The following is a 16473-nucleotide window of genomic DNA, read 5'->3' on the forward strand; positions in this document are numbered from 1 at the left end:
CTCCTGAGTAGCTGGGATTACAGGCATGCGCCACCATGCCTGGCTAATTTTTGTATTTTTAGCAGAGACGGGGTTCCCCATGTTGTCCAGGCTGGTCTTAAACTCCTGAGCTCAGGTAGTCCACCCACCTTGGCCTCCCAAAATGCTGTGATTACAGGCATGAGCCACCACGCCTGGTCTAGAATTTTCTTAGTAACTTATTTTGGGATCCTCCAAACAAGGGACTGCTTCGTTTTTCTGGGCAAGTTTTATACTTTGACTTTTTTTTTTTTTTGAGATGAGGTGTTGCTCTTGTTGCCCAAGCTGGAATGCAATGGCATAATCTCGGCTTACTGCAACCTCCACCTCCTGGGTTCACGCCATTCTCCTGCCTCAGCCTCCCGAGTAGCTGGGATTACAGGTGCCTGACACCATGCCCAGCTAATTTTGTGTTTTCAGTAGAGACGGGGTTTTGCCATGTTGGTCTGGCTGGTCTCGAACTCCTGACCTCAGGTGATCCACCTGCCTCTGCCTCCCAAAGTGTTAGGATTACAGGCATGAGCCACCATGCCCAGCCTATATTTTGACTTTTTATTAAAATTACTGAAACATGGAAAATGCGGAAGATAGAGGCCAGTCAAAAGATTTAACTGGCCCTTCACTCCCTCAAAAGCAAAATGCTAAGGAATGGTCAGCTATTCTGGGTGTTGCCTCATCCCTCTGGTGAAGTCTTTGGTGGCCCAGAGATTCCTGAAACTGCCATTGGGCATGAGTCACTGGGGGGTGGGGTGGGTACAGAGGAGTTCCATGGATAATCCACAGCCAAGCTCTGTAGGGACAACCAGCCAACGCTTCCAGAGCAGGGAGGTGTTCTGGTCCCTGGCATAAATGGAGGGACCTTTTAGACAAAGTTCTCAAACCTAACCTGGAGCAAGGCAAGCAAGTGTAATCGCTAAATCAGCTTTGCTCAAGGGATTTTGTGCATGTTTTGTTTCTTCCCCCTCTCACTGTAGGTGTTTCTTCTGGGAATGGGGACCCAGATCTTGGAATGGCTTGTTTCCGATTATAATCAGAAATCATTCTGTTAATCCCATCTCCTACCCAGGAGAAGAGCACATCATCCCTGGTAATGCCAGAGGGTCTGACACCAACAAGGGCATTTTTCTTGAGGACCTACACCATTGTTTACAGAGTGTGATTATAAACACTAAAATGAAAATGATCCAAAAAGTAAAAATCAATCAAGGATCTATTGAACATCGACTAAGTACCCAACACCGAGGTTAGGTCTTCCTTTTGTTCTTTTTGCTCTCTGAAGTCGGCCTGCAGCAGCCATGGAGCTGGCTAAGCTTTTGTGAACAGATTGGCCCAAAGTATACATAAATACCCCAATGCAGGAACCTGCCAACACAGCAATTCATGCCCCAGTGCAATCACATTCCTCTAGCAAGTATGTTCAGACCCTGTATCCTGGAGTAAATGTGGGACTGTAGGTCCTCAGGTAAGCCAAGGTAACGAGAATCCCCCCAGGAATAGTGGAAGTAAATCTCTCCCATTTTAACACTTCTGCTGTAGGTAACTCTTCTAGAAGAAGGCATGATCACTTCCAAGTGCTGCAGGAATACCAACTGTAAGCGTAAAAAGCAAGGGCTTCAAGCCTCACTAACCTGTGTGACACACTGACAGTACCCCAGCTCTGCCACTTACCAGCTGTGTGACCTTAGGCAAGACCTTAACCTCTTAATGCCTCATCGCTACATCTATAGTATGGGCATAGTAGCTGCCTATCTCTTAGGGTGGTTAGAAGATTCAAAGTGTGTAAAGGAATTAGCAGAGGTCAGCACATGGTCAGTGCTCAATAAATGTTAGATAAGAAAACCTGCCCTTCCTGCACATGTATCCTAGAACTTAAAATAAAATAAAATAAAATAATATAAAAGAGAAAATACCTCCCTCAAAATGTTATTGTAAGTTGGATTCATAGAGCTTTGTGCAAATAGGTGCTCTGTATCTGTTAACTGTGTTTCTCTCCCGCTATTTTCCCTTTCTGCAACCTTCTTTCTTTGACCAATAATCTATGGAGAGAGGGACATCTGGAATGTTGTTGTCCAAGAGATATGTTGAAACCCAAAGAAGAATTGACCTAAAACCATGTATAAATAGGCAAGCTCCAGGAATGAAAATGAACCCTCCTCCTCTTCTGAGGCAAAAGGCCGTCTTTATAAAATAATTAGGCTCATAGTGTAATGTCAGTGAGAATTTGTTTCTTTCTTTTCCTTTTAATGAAATTTAATTTTAGGTCTATTACACATAGCTCAACTGTTTCTAATGAATTGGATTAAAATGAATGCAGATACCTTTCCATTTAGAAAAGTAAGCTGCATTAGGGATTTAGAATGAAATCAGCTTTGGGTTTTCTTAGTACATCATTTGTTTAAGAAACACAAATATTTGCCTGGACTTCAGTTAGTTCATGTGTGTGAATGCTTTATGTGCATTCGGTTCCAGGCAGATCCAGAAGTCAAATCGAAGGGGAAATGCCCTGGGGCCATGTAGAAAGAGCTGCTTTAGAAATTCCTCTCATTATATAAGAGCAGTAATATGGGAGTAGTTACTAACTTGACAATCTCACATTGAGTCCTTACTCTGTACAAAACACTGAGTGTGTTACACATATTAACTTTCTTAGACTATGACAACCCTATGAAACAGATTCACATATTCCTATTGTCTAAATGAGGAAACAGGCACAGAGAAAAGTTGCCTGTTCAATCAGAAGGGACAGAACTTGAACCCAGGCAATTTGGCTGGTCCAGAGCAGCACAATTTTGCCTCTCAGAAACACCTGCTGAGCATTCACGCCCAGGTGCCATGCACTGCTGCAAGCTCTTGCTGTACGTTAACTTGTTTTTTTGGTTTTGTTTTTGTTTTATGAGACAGAGTCTCGCTCTGTTGCCCAGGCTGGAGTACAGTGGCACAATCTCGGCTCACTGCAACCTCCGCCTCCCGGGTTTAGATGACTCTCCAACCTCAGCTCCTGGGTAGCTGGGACTACAGGTGCCTGCCACCACATCCAGCTAATTTTTGTATTTTTAGTAGAGTTAAGGTTTCACCATGTTGACCAGGCTGGTCTCGAACACCTGACCTCAAGTGATCCACCTGACTTGGCCTCCCAAAGTGCTGGGATTACAGGCATGAGCTACCCCACCTGGCCCGTTAATTTTTTTAATCCTGGCCATAACCCTTTGCCCACAGGTAGGAGGTGGTAGATACATCAGCATATGAACCCAGACAATGTGTTCCATTGTTTCAGCTTGGCATTGGTTAAATCAAGCTACGTTTTTCATAATCGAATAGAACCAAAAAGTAACACTTTGTTTCTTCTGACTTTACAGTGGCTAACTTAACAGTGAACAGAAAAAAAAGAGCAAAAAGTTTTCCAGAGCATTCCTGGTTCCTACAAATGATTTATTACTTTATTAATATATGTATATCATATATCATCTATTAACTTATTAATACATGTCCTATCCACCCACAATGCCGTGACTCCAGGGAGAGGGACGGGCAGTTCTAGATATTGTGCATCTTCTCTGTCTCCATCCTTTTGCGGCCACTGGCAATTCTTCTGTTAACATTGTTGTCTGCATTTTTAAAGCTGGGAATATAAACTTACACAGAAAGGAAGTCAGTTCTCCCAGCATCATAAAATAAGTAGCATTATGGGAATCCCACGGGAAAGGATAAACATAAAACACATACTCATTTATGGGTGAAAAGTACTAAAGAGCACAGTGTTTCAGCTCTGATTTCACGTGAGCCTGACATGATCCATCTCTTCATTTTATTTGTGTTCCTAATCAGATTTAACATTTCTACGCCTGCTTTCCGAGGCTGCATGAAAAATTTGAAGAAAACCAGTGGTGTCGTTAGATTGAATGATACTGTGGGAGTAACCAAAAAGTGCTCGGAAGACTGGAAGGTAAGTGAAGGTTCAGAACCTCGTGAAGGAGTGCTTCCCAGCCAACCCACCTTCCATATCCATTAACGCAGCAACTTTTGACTTCTTTCTGATAGCACACAGTGTTATAGTGAACTGGCTCATATACACTCCCCATGTGCTTGCAAGATGCTGAACCTTTTCAGGTTTGCACATTAAATTTGTGGGAAAGTAGGAAGACCAACTATGTACACAAAAACTTACAGATGATTGCTGACTTACTATGCAGAAAAGTAAGCTCTCTTTCTTTCTGAGATTACATAAATCACATTAATCAGTTTGGGTAAAGTGAGATAGGGTAAGGTACTGTATTTCAGCCAAGAAATGATTACAATGCCAGTAATTTATTCCATGTTTGCACTTCAGCTTGTGCGATCTGCCTCATTCTCCAGAGGAGGACAATTGAGTTTCACTGATTTGGGCTTACCACCTACTGACCACCTCCAGGCCTCATTTGGATTTCAGACCTTTCAACCCAGTGGCATATTATTAGATCATCAGACACAGGTATGCATTAGTGCATTAATATCAAACAAGATTTAAACCTGACTCAAAGTTTGATGTTAAAAACAATAGGAGGGATTTTGAAAGTGGTGGAGTTGTACATTTTTTCTATCATCACACAGTAAATGCTATTGTATAGTTCAACCATGAACGTTATTCCCCACTCTGGAGTAGGTCCTCAAAGAAATCAAGTTTAGAAAGTAACATTATAATTTACAGAGTTGCATTTGTGTGTATTCGCGGACTCATTTTTATTCTTTTCAGGTATATTTTATAATAAGAGTTAAGATGGATTATAACTACTGTAGTTAATAATGTAGCTTAAAGTTTCAGAGCTCAGAAAGAAAATCAGAGTGTGTCCCTATGATTTCTTTTTGATTGCATTAAAGGTAGCTCTCCAGATTGCCTTTTTGCAGCAGCAGCAGCAGCAGCTAGTTGGACAATATTTATACATGGGGAATTGGAGAAAATAAGATCCTTTTCTCTTTCCTCATGTACAACAGAGCCACATAAATTCTCTTCCACAAGGAGATACTGTCTGTAACTTAAGCGGATTTAGCTAGTGTGGTTATGTAAGTATAGAAGTCACCTAATATTTAGAAATGAATATTTGTGGAATGTGTGGAATTTTTAAATAGAAGTAGAGTATGATTATTTCTGAATTTGTTTCTTTAGGATTGCAGAGCACAACAGACTTCTAGTATCTGTCAAGAAAATGGCTGGTGGCTGACTCTGTGGCTCTGTAATATCAGGAAGGCCGCCCCTCTCTTGGTGGCTTTCTCACCAGTCCTTGAGGTTTTATTTTTAAAATGAGCCCTAAAGAAGCGCATGCTAACATTTAGACTGTGGGGGTGGCTTTTCCATGAAAGCAGGATGTTTTGATCTAGCTCTTATGATACCTAACACTTGTTTCCTCTGCCACGTGTAGGAACACTTAGTACACAATTCACAAAATGATCGAGACCAGATGGAAGAATTAGGTTAGCAAAAGATTAGATCCACCCTGGACAATGGGGGAATCCTGGATATAGCATAGGGACATGGCCCTCAATTTCATAATGGGTTAGCTAAAGATACATATAAGTTAGCATTATTTTACGCAATTCATAATGAATATTGCCAATTGAAAAAAAGTCAACACAAAGTAAAATCAACAATGGCTATAACCACACACTGTAAAACCTTTTTTAGACTGAAATCTTACCAAAGAATCACATCTTGTTGAAAACTGCAGAAATTATACTTAGTAGAAAAAACACAAACAAAATTGAAATGAAAAGTGCTGAGATTGCACATTTTTAAAATTAATGATTGACAGGAAGAGTCAAATTATCTTGCCTAAATTTACATCTTCAGAGTTCAACATGGAGAATTGGACTTCCCAGAAATAATGACTAAGAAATAAAAAATTTATAATGACTGAAGAGAAGAAATCATTGTAATATTCTTATATTAAAAATTGAGGAATCAAGTCTTTGCTGTAAAATTTATTTAGCAACGAATTGATCCTGATAGAAATAACTTCAGCCAAAGAAAAATAAAAATAGAAAAATTTAGACTGGGCATGATGGCTCACACCTGTAATCCCAGCACCTTGGGAGGCCAAGCCAGGAGTATCTCTTGAGCCTAGGGGTCTGAGACCAGCCTAGGGAACATAGTGAGATCCTGTCTCTACAAAAAATTACAAACTTAGCCGGCTGTGGTGGTGTGCACCTGTGGTCCCAGCTTCTCAGGAGGCTGAGGTGGGAGGATTGCTTGAGCCTGGGAGGGTGCCACTGTACTCTAGCCTATGCAAGAGAGCAAGACCCTGTCTCAAATAATAATAAGAAGAAGATAAAATAGAAAAATTTAGAAATGATTTAACTGTTTTGTATAGTTGATTGAGAAATTAAATTGGCTTAATGAATGTAGGTCCAAAAAATGATTTTGACAAATTCATTGGTGTTGACATAATTTGCATAAGACTTTTATATTTATAAACATGGAGTCGAATATGCAAAAAATAATCTTTAGAGCAAAAAGCAAACTCAAAGCATTTGGGTCAAAACATCCTGATTGTTTTATACATGGTTTGGATGATAAATTCAGTACAGATACAGGCATAATCCTTATATGCAAATTAGTTGATGGGTATTTTCTATGATGATTTCAGACAAGCAGCCTGCAGGTCACTCTGGAAGATGGTTACATTGAATTGAGCACCAGGGATAGCAGCGGCCCAATTTTTAAATCTCCACAGACGTATATGGATGGTTTACTGCATTATGTATCTGTAATAAGGGACAACTCTGGGTGAGTGAGTGAGTTTTACTCTCTTCCGTTTAATGGAATTTTCTGATGTCTTTTTGCAAAATATTTGTCCTTGATACCAAAAATACTTCACTAATAAGTCTTGGCCGTCTTCCTTATTCCATATCAATTTCTTCATAAAAAAATAAATTGCCATGCATGGTGGCTCATGTCTGTAATCCCAACAACTAAGAAGGCTGAGGCAAGAGGGTTGCTTGAGGCCAAGAGTTCGAGACCATTCTCGGAAACATAGTGAAACCATGTCTCTAAGAAAAATAAAATAAAATAAAATGTAAATAAATAAAATTTTAAAAATAAATCAGATGGATAAATTGTGGTGTATTCAAAATGGAATGCTATACAGCAATAAGAAAGAAGGATCTAGAACTATATGTAACGACATGAATGACCCTCACAAACATAATGTGGAAAACATTGAGTCACACATAAAAGTTCATCTCATGTGATTTCCTTTATATAAAGCTCAAAAACAGGCAAGAACTAATCCATTCCATCAGAATTCAGGATAGAGGGAGGGAGGCTATAGAGTTAAAGGGAATGCACAACAGGGTTCCTGGGGTGCTACTCTGTTCTGTTTCTTTATCTGGGTGCTGGTAATGTTGGTGTATTTCTGTTGCAAAAATTCATTGAGCTGAACACTTATAGCCTGTGCACTTTCTGTACATGAGGCTCTCATACCACAGTCTTTGAAAATGCCATCTTTGGCAAGATACACCCATTTTAATAAAAATGTTATGTGCAAAAGAAAATACACGAAAAAGTTGTAATGCTCTTTAAAAATAAAGTCTAGTTTCACTAGTTATTTTAGATAACAAATGTTGAATCTGAGTCTTAGACAGTGAGTTGGCCACATGGCAAGGGCCTTTTTTTCCGGCAGTTCTCACTCATGATTTGCTTTTCTTCCCTTTCAGACTACGGCTTCTCATCGATGACCAGCCTCTGAGAAATAACGAAAGGCTAAAACGCATTTCAAGTTCCCAGCAGTCTCTGCGTCTGGGCGGGAGCAATTTTGAGGGTTGTATTAGCAATGTTTTTGTCCAGAGGTAGGCGATCCTCTCTTTGTGGGTAACTGATGAGAATGGCCTGCCCATGGGGAGGGTATCTCTTTGGTCCAGTTAACAAAGTCAGCTTTGTCAACGTGTGCTGCATGAGACCCGCATACCACAGTCTTTCAAAATGCCATCTTTGGCAAGATACACCCATTAAAAAACAAACCCACAAAAAACTCCTGGGCCCGGCCTCGTTTTGGAGGAGCAGAGTTAGCATGTAAACTTGGAAAAGGCCTAATTAAAATTAACTTCAGATTATGGCCCTGAAAAGTATTCACTGAAATTTTATTGCATTATAATCAAGATTGTGCAATTAGATTTAATCAGCTCTCCACGGTTTTCAAGGCCAAGGAATTGCATGGACCAGTGCTGTGCTAGGAAACCAAATCACCACAACGTTGAACGTGATATTTAATAGAGAGAGAGTAGTGCTTGGGGCTTCCATGCAAGTGTTTACATATTTTCTTTTGATACAAAATAATTGTTTTTAGATAAGAGGCAAAATCTTCTCCAGGGTAAGGAGAGGGCTTGGTTCTGGCTATGAACCTCAGGCTGGAATTCTCAGGCTACCATGACAGGGAGCCTCCCACCCATCAGGGCTCCATCCTCCTTGGCCAGGATGAGGCTTAGAGTTCTCATTCCCCTCCTGGTTGATGAAACATCTTCCTTGAACATCTAATTCAGGGACTGGAGCAGGAAGTGGGAGGGATGGGGAAGGCCCAGGGGTTGTTAGCAACAGCTTACTGCCATGATAAGGCTTGGACAAGAATCGTGAGATAAAGCAAATTTGTCCAAGACTTTCCTACTCATAGTCAGATAAATCCTTCCATAAACTCACCTCTGAAGTTTCCTTATATTTACCATCACTTAGTATCATCCAGTGCTCATCTTCCCCCTCTGAGCATATTTTACTTTCGTATTTCCACATGACACCCATTTCAAAGAAAGAACTATAGTATCCCGGCCCTCCCACAATTCTGCCACAATCCCGAGTCAATAAAGGTTTCTTGGGCTCCTCGCCGGCTTCTAGAGGTGATATTAAAGTAGGAGATGAAAGTTTCCCTAGGAACCATGACCACAAGAATGTGTAATTTTTAAAAAAATTATTGATAGCAGTTGTATTAATACACATGGGGTACATGTGATATTTTGATACAGGTCTACAACGTGTAATGATCAAATCTGGGTAAATGGAATGTGCTTCATTTCAAGTATTCATCATTTCTTTGTATTGGGAACATTCCAAATCTTCTCCTCTAGCTATTTTAAATTATACAATAAATCATCGTTAACTTGAGTCACCCTATTGTGCTGCCAAACACTAGATCATATTCCTTCTATCTAACTGCATTTTTGCACCTATTAACCAACCCCTCTTCTTCCCCAAAACATGTAGTTTTTGAAATGAGCTCTCTGTACCAGTGGGTCTTCCTTGACATGTCCAAGGTTGGCAGCATCTTTCATTTCTGCTCTTTTTCCAGGTTGTCACTGAGTCCCGAAGTCCTAGATTTGACCAGTAACTCTCTCAAGAGAGATGTGTCCCTGGGAAGCTGCAGTTTAAACAAACCACCTTTTCTAATGTTGCTTAAAGGTTCTACCAGGTTTAACAAGACCAAGACTTTCCGTATCAACCAGGTAAGTGTCCAAACCTAACCCTGGGTTTCACTCCTCCCTGGAGGATTCCCCTGAGCCTGCCTTGTGGGAGATATTGGGGAAGGGGGTGAGAGCTCACCAATCCATGAAGTGGGATTGATGGGTTATCAACAGTTGAATCACACCAAAATGTCAAAGTGGTTTTCTTTTTAGCTTGTATTTTGCATCTTGATGAAAAGTTGGCAAGTTTTGCACTCACAGAACAGAACCATGACTTAGGTTTCTTAATTTCTGTAGCTGATGTCTTGCTGTTTTAACATTTCTGCTGTGTCCCCAGCAGGTCCTACGTTTTTCTATACAATATAAGGGCCATGCTCCTCTTCCTGCCCACAGAACTCCCCTCTGCTCTGATGCAACTCCTATGACAAGATACACCCATACATCTGGGCCCTGTCAAAACCAATGTGGTGTACACTTGACTGCAGACTAGAAACACCTGGGGAGCTTTAACACCCCAATGCTTAGGCTGCATCTGACCCAATTATGTCAGATGCTCGTGGAGTGGGCGTATCGGTAGTTTGTGAAGCTCCCCAGGTGATTCTGAAGTACAGCACTGAGAGGGACTGAGAGGAAATGGAACTCCTTATTTGGAGGAGCAGAACACTGTGATGAATTGAACACAGGATCAGGGCTTAAGGAGCTCCTTGCTGTGCTCAAGGTCAACAATGTAACTTTCCTGGGTCTGAGGTTACAATTAATATGGTTAATGGATAACAGTGGGCACCTCAGATCTGCCAGGCACTGCACTATGCACTCCAAGTGGATTTTCTTACCAAATCCTTCAATAAGCTTATGCTGCAGTGTAGAAAGGTAAGCAGTTCTGCCCAAGCTCCCACAGGTGGAAGGTGGAGTTGGAGTTCCAACCCAGGAGCCCGTGGCCTCTTGAGAGCTATGTGCTCCTATTCAACACACTTTCCACTTAATGTCAACCACATGCTGCTTCTCTACCAATATTTCCCCACTGCACAATGATTTGGGAGAGCATGAACAGATAATACCTAATAAAATACATGTTTTATGCTATTAAGAAGAAATGTACTTCATAAATCCAGAAGGGCTGTCATTTTCCCATTATGGGAACATCTTTAGAATTGCCCCATCAAAATGAAGTCATATATTCACTTTTTCATTGTAAGGCTGAAAGTTATTGAGAGACTAAATTAGCCCAGTGATGGTGAACTGGAGAGAGCAAATGGATTCAAATCTATTTACAAGATAGAATACACATGACTCAGACAATAATTGAATTGGGAAGACAAGGGAAAGGCAGGAGTTAAAATAATTCTGAGGCACCCAGTCTGTGTTATTGGATGGATGGAGATGTCCTCTCCATGGAGTTAGGAGAAGGACAAATATTTGGAGGAAAAGAGAATGAATGGAGTTTGTGGTGTATTGAGTGACAGGAGTCTGCAGGACACCCAGGTGCAGAAATTTGGTAGGAGACTGTCAGGAGTCTCTGCGTGGGCTTCAGCAGATAGGGTGGGACTGGGGCTATTAATGTGGAAAACATTAGCGAATACACTATTTCATTTCCCCCTGTTTTGCGTAAGCCCCCATTTTGGATGGAATAGGACATTAGTCTGCCCAGTAGCAGAGAGAATACAGCACAGCTTAGTGGTTAAGCACTGGACTCTGGAGTCAGACTTCCTGGGTTTGCATCCGGCTTTACCATTTATTAGGTATGTGATCTTGGGCAATTATTAAACCTCTCTCTGGGTCTATTTGCTCCAATGTAAATGAAGATAAATAATGGTAATACCTCATGATGTTGATGTGAGGATTAAATGAAGTAATAAACACAAAATACTTAGAAAAGTACCTGGCATCTAGTAAGTATGCATTAAATGCTAGTTATTATTACTATGCATGCAAATGAAAACCTAAAGGAAAGGGCATAAGATGCTACAGGAGTGGTGTGGCAGGAATTTTCCTACCATGGGAATCAGGAGGGTTCTTCTGGAGGAGATGCCCCAGGAGCTGGGTCTGGAGTGTGAGTCGAATTTAGCTGAGTGAATATTGTTGTTGCCCAAGCAGAAGCCCAAAGCTGGAGGCAGGATGTGGCTGGGACTCACGGGTGCAAGACATGCTGCATGCATCCTCACCAGACTGACTTCATGCTCTCTCTCTCCCTTCTCAACACACCCCTCTGAGAGCAGAATCAAATGCCAACCTTACAGGTCAGGAAATTGAGTGTCTAAGAGGTTAAAAAAAAAGTTGCCAAAGAGCATCCTGGCAGTAAATGGTGAGTCAGGATTCAAACTTAAGACTCTTTTTTTTTTTTTCCATATTAACTAAATTTTTATTTTTATTTTTTCTTTTTATATTTTTTTTTATTATACTTTAAGTTCTAGGGTACATGTGCACAACGTGCAGGTTTGTTACATATGTATACATGTGCCATGTTGGTTTGTTGCACCCATTAACTCGTCATTTACATTAGGTATATCTTCTAATGCTATCCCTCCCCCTCCCCCCACCCCAGTACAGGCCCCGGTATGTGATGTTCCCCTTCCTGTGTCCAAGTGTTCAAACTTAAGACTCTTAAGCACAAAGAACGTGCTCTTCTCCCAGGCGCTCAGAGCTCAGTGGGGATCTCCATCGGTCAAAGTGAAGGGTGGGGATTCACCTTACTAGGGGTTGGTTCAGAAATGGACATGTGGCCCCTCCCTCCTGGACAATGAGCCCTGAGAGGAAGTTGAGGGCGTGGCTTCTGATAAAGAATTCCATGTTAGCACAAAGAGAAACCCAGGCAGAATCCATGCTTCTTGTGCTGGACAGTGTAGTGAGGATGTGATTCCCAGAAGCACAAGAAGAGCACAAGATTCAAACTTAAGCACAAAGAATGTGCTCTTCAAGCCACATCATGTGGCCTCTACAGGCCCAGAGAGCCTGGTGAACAGTGGGAAACTTGATAGAGAAAGGAGACTAGAGAGAGGTAAATTGGAATCACACCCAGGAGCCGGATCAGGCAAGCCTCATATGACCTACATCAATTGGACATTTTTCTATAGTCAGTGTAACGTCATTGAAAGGAGTCCTGTAAACAGCTGAAAAGATTAAAGATTACTAAGCTGGTAGCAGCCTGTGGGATGGTTTGGCGTAGGAAAGTTTTAGAGCCAAGGAGTCAGATTGGCAAGCTACTGTAATCATCCAGGCAAAAGAGTCAGGGCTGGCTGGGCACGGTGGGTCACACCTGTAATCCCAGCACTTTGGGAGGCCGAGGCAGGCAAATCACCTGAGGTCAGGAGTTCAAGACCAGCCTGGCCAACATGGTGAAACCCCGTCTCTACTTAAAATACAAAAATTAGCCCGGCTTGGTGGCAGGCACCTGTAATCCCAGCCACTAGGAAAGCTGAGGCAGGAGAATCACTTGAACCCGGGAGGTGGAGGTTGCAGTGAGCTGAGATCGCGCCACTGCCCTGCAGCCTGGGCAACAGAGTGAGACTCCATCTCAAACGCAAAAAAAGAAAAAAAAGAGTCAGGGCTGACTCTCAGGGCATAGGCACTAGAAATGAAAAGGAAGGAGTGGAAACAAAATGTGTCACGCAGAAGAAGAGTAGGACATGAGAACTGAATGCATGATAGAGGCCAGGGAGGCGGGTGTCCATGAGGACCAAGATTTTGAGCCTGGATGCTTTAAAGGATGATGATGCCATTAAGAGAATTAAGGGACATTTGGTGGCAAAGGCTGTCTTTCAGAATTGTTCATCTTGATGCTCATGCTGCTGACACACAGAGAAGACTCCAGAGAGGGAGCAAGGCCCACTGGTATGAGTCCAAAGCAGGAGCCCAGGCTGGGTTTTAATCTCAGTAGGATCAAGGTTTGGCTGATATAAGTAACTCACTTAAGTTTCTGTTGGGTACGGTAGAACGTCTCCATTCAGCAATGTGCAAGCATCATTTTAAATAACTGATTTCAAGTTTGCATTCTAAGCACTATATCCAGGAAATGGGTCAGGGAGGAAAACCCACCCTGAAGGAATGTGAATCTTTTGGGAAGCCTTTAGCTGGTGATTCAGAAAACTCACTGCAAAATTAATGACTTAAACAATAACAATAATCTCACACAGTGAGCCATGCAGGGGTGGGTGAGGCTTGAGGCCTGGCCCATCAGGAGTTGTCTCTGCTTCCTCTTGGTCCTCTTGGCTCCATCCTGCGCGCTTCTGGGAATCGCATCCGCACCACACTGTCCAGCACAAGAAGCACCAATTCTGCCTGGGTTTCTGTTTGTGCTAATACGGAATTATTTACCAGAAGCCCCGCCTTCAACTTCCTCTCAGGGCTCCTTGGCCAGGAGGGAGGGGTCACATGTTAATTTCTGAACCAACCCCTAGTACGGTGAATCCCCACCCTTTGCTTTGACTGATGGAGATCCCCACTGAGCTCTGAGCGCCTGGGAAAAGCGCATGGGTATTTCAGAACCTGAGCTCTGCGGTGGAGAAAAGAGGGGCAGGGCTGGGGAATCTCAGTTACTTCCAACACTTTTCCTAGTCACATTTAACATTTATTATGGTTGTTTTTCTGCATTAAAACTCAGTCCCATTCAAAAGTTCAAACTTCTCTGCATGAGTCAACTCTGATGGAAGTGGGGACAGGATGTGGTCCCCTCCCTTCTCTCTCTCTCTCTTGCTATCTTGGTCCTTTCACCTGCCCTGTTGCCCAGGTGAATGGTTGTTAGGAGAGGTGGCCGCAGGTTTGCCACTCCATGTTTCACTGGCAGGCTGTGGGTGTCTCGGTGCCGCTGGCCAAATGCTGGCCCCCTCAAGCTACACTGCAGTTCTTCCAATGCTCAGTGGTGGAAAGGGGCACCAGGCAGCCACTGGTCCCAGGTGCAGCAGCTTTCAGAGAAGAACCCAGACTTGTGTAAGATGAGAATAACATGCATGCTCCCCAAAGAAGGAGAGAGAGAAAAGGGGGGTATTTAGACTCTCCTAAACTTTGTTTTCCCCAAAAGAATGAGCCCCTCTGCCTCCTAACCCTGTCTTACACCTTCCTGGTGGCAAAATGCTCTCAAATCAAAGCCACACTAGGGCATTGAAGGGGATTGCGAGGATCTGGCTTCGGGAAAGTTTAAAGAGCTAAATAAAGAATGAGCTCTCCGTTCTGCCCACTCCATGCCAGTCAGTGACCCGCAGGAAGGGCTCTCAGCGGAAACTTCCCATCTCCATGGTACCAGGCCTTCTATTGCCCTACTGAATTCCTCACTTAGGATCAAGGGTGAAAATTAAGCGATGTACTTAGCAAGATAAGCATTCTTCACTCTTTCCCCTGATAATTATGTTGCTCTTTTCCCATGCAGCTGTTGCAGGACACACCGGTGGCCTCCCCAAGGAGCATGAAGGTGTGGCAAGATGCTTGCTCACCACTTCCCAAGACCCAGGCCAATCATGGAGCCCTCCAGTTTGGGGACATTCCCACCAGCCACTTGCTATTCAAGCTTCCTCAGGAGTTGCTGAAACCCAGGTATTATTTAGCTTTCCTGCCCCAGCACCAACTCAGAACCTGACTCTGCGATTCCACATCAGGGAAGTCTGACTGCCATGACACCACGCAGCTGTCTCTAATGAAGGTAGCACTACCATTTTTGTGCAAAGAGGTGCTGGCCTGCACAGGACAGGGATTGTGATTGCCTGCCATGTGCTTTCCCAACAGCTGGAGGCAAACGTGACGACAGTGTACTTAGAGGCTGAAACAATCAGCTCAGCTCTGGTTTAAAATTGATGGTGTTCTAAAAATAAGGCTGACTTTTTTTTTTCTAAAGCTGCTGTTTATTTCCATGATAAATCACCTTTCTTTTCTTGTATTCTGTAGTGAAAGTGAAATCATTCTTTTTTGGTAGATGCAGTGCCAGATAGATCTTTTTAGAGAATACATTTGGCCTTTTTGTGCTAACAAGTTGCACTTCTTTTGGGGAGGAGGGAATGAGCAGAAATATTAATTATGTCAGAAAAAAATTAGAAAAACAAGATTTGTCATTTTCAGGTGATTTGAAGGCGCCATAGATAAAAAGGTACTGACCTTTTCTTCACGGCTTTGCCCCAGAGGCAGAATTTCCCGGGAGCTAAAAGGACCTGGCTCTAACATCTGGCTTTCAGTCCTGATTCACCACTTACTGGCTGGGTGACTCCAGGCCACATGCCAGGGCAGCTCCTCTGAGACGCAGACACTAAGATGGGATTAGATGGGCAAGAGGTTCATTGTGGAGAAGCCTGTGAAAGATGACCAGAAGGGGACAGAGACGGGGGCAGGCAGGGAGAGACAGCAGATGGCTGTGGGCCTGCAGATACTGTGAGGGGAGGGAGCAGGGAGGACAGAGCTGGGTAGGAAGGGCCTCAGGCCGCAGTCCACCTGTAACACAGTCTCAGCCAGGTGCCTGCAGTGTCCCCAAGCAGAGATCATCTCTGAGAAGAGCTCAGTGTTGGCCATAAATGGCCCGGTTGTAATACCCCCGAGTGTCACTGAAGACCTAGGGCATGGCAGCCCCATTGTGCTCCCTGCAGCAGCTTCTCTTGGAGCACGACTTCATGGCTGCCACATGCCGTGTAACTTCTCTAAGCCTAAGCTGTCCCTCTATGCCCGTCTTGCATGTTAGCAAATTGCTACCTCTCTCTGGACCTCAATTTTCCTGTTAGTTAAATGGGCTCGATGATGCTTTTCTTGCAGGGAGGAGAGGTCATAGCTTGTAAGGAGGCTGGCCCTTGAAGCCCACTCAGTAAGCTGTGAGCATGCATCACAGGCAGAGAGAGGTAAAGGCCAGAGAGAGATTGACTGCCGAGCTCTGAAGGAGAAAGCCTGTGTGGACAGCTCCACGTCTCCAGCTGCCCCATGGAAAGTCTTGGGGTCCCTCATTTTCCAAAACTGTGCTAGTAGAAGCTAAGGTAGAAGGAGAGGAGATCGTCCCTCCAGTTGTCCCCTCCCCTGGCTACTCCTTGGTGGGGAGGCCCCACTCCCCACCCCTGCTCTCTTGGTCAAGCTGAC

The 16473-nt window shown here is 43.3% G+C and overlaps 1 protein-coding gene across 4 annotated transcripts in view; it reads left to right on the plus strand.

Annotated features, from left to right (window-relative positions):
* Window positions 1-16473, plus strand: part of LAMA3 (laminin subunit alpha 3) — a 279433-nt gene that overhangs the window by 248834 nt on the left and 14126 nt on the right. For all 4 annotated transcript variants that reach the window (XM_054537712.2, XM_054537713.2, XM_054537714.2 and 1 more), the window contains 6 exons: window positions 3844-3961; window positions 4346-4486; window positions 6636-6775; window positions 7705-7836; window positions 9324-9477; window positions 14795-14958. In XM_054537712.2, coding sequence (XP_054393687.2) covers window positions 3844-3961; window positions 4346-4486; window positions 6636-6775; window positions 7705-7836; window positions 9324-9477; window positions 14795-14958 — 849 coding nt within the window. The remainder of the gene's footprint in view (window positions 1-3843; window positions 3962-4345; window positions 4487-6635; window positions 6776-7704; window positions 7837-9323; window positions 9478-14794; window positions 14959-16473) is intronic.

The sequence above is a fragment of the Pongo abelii genome, chromosome 17 (genome assembly GCF_028885655.2).
Source record: "Pongo abelii isolate AG06213 chromosome 17, NHGRI_mPonAbe1-v2.0_pri, whole genome shotgun sequence".
Taxonomy (NCBI): domain Eukaryota; kingdom Metazoa; phylum Chordata; class Mammalia; order Primates; family Hominidae; genus Pongo; species Pongo abelii.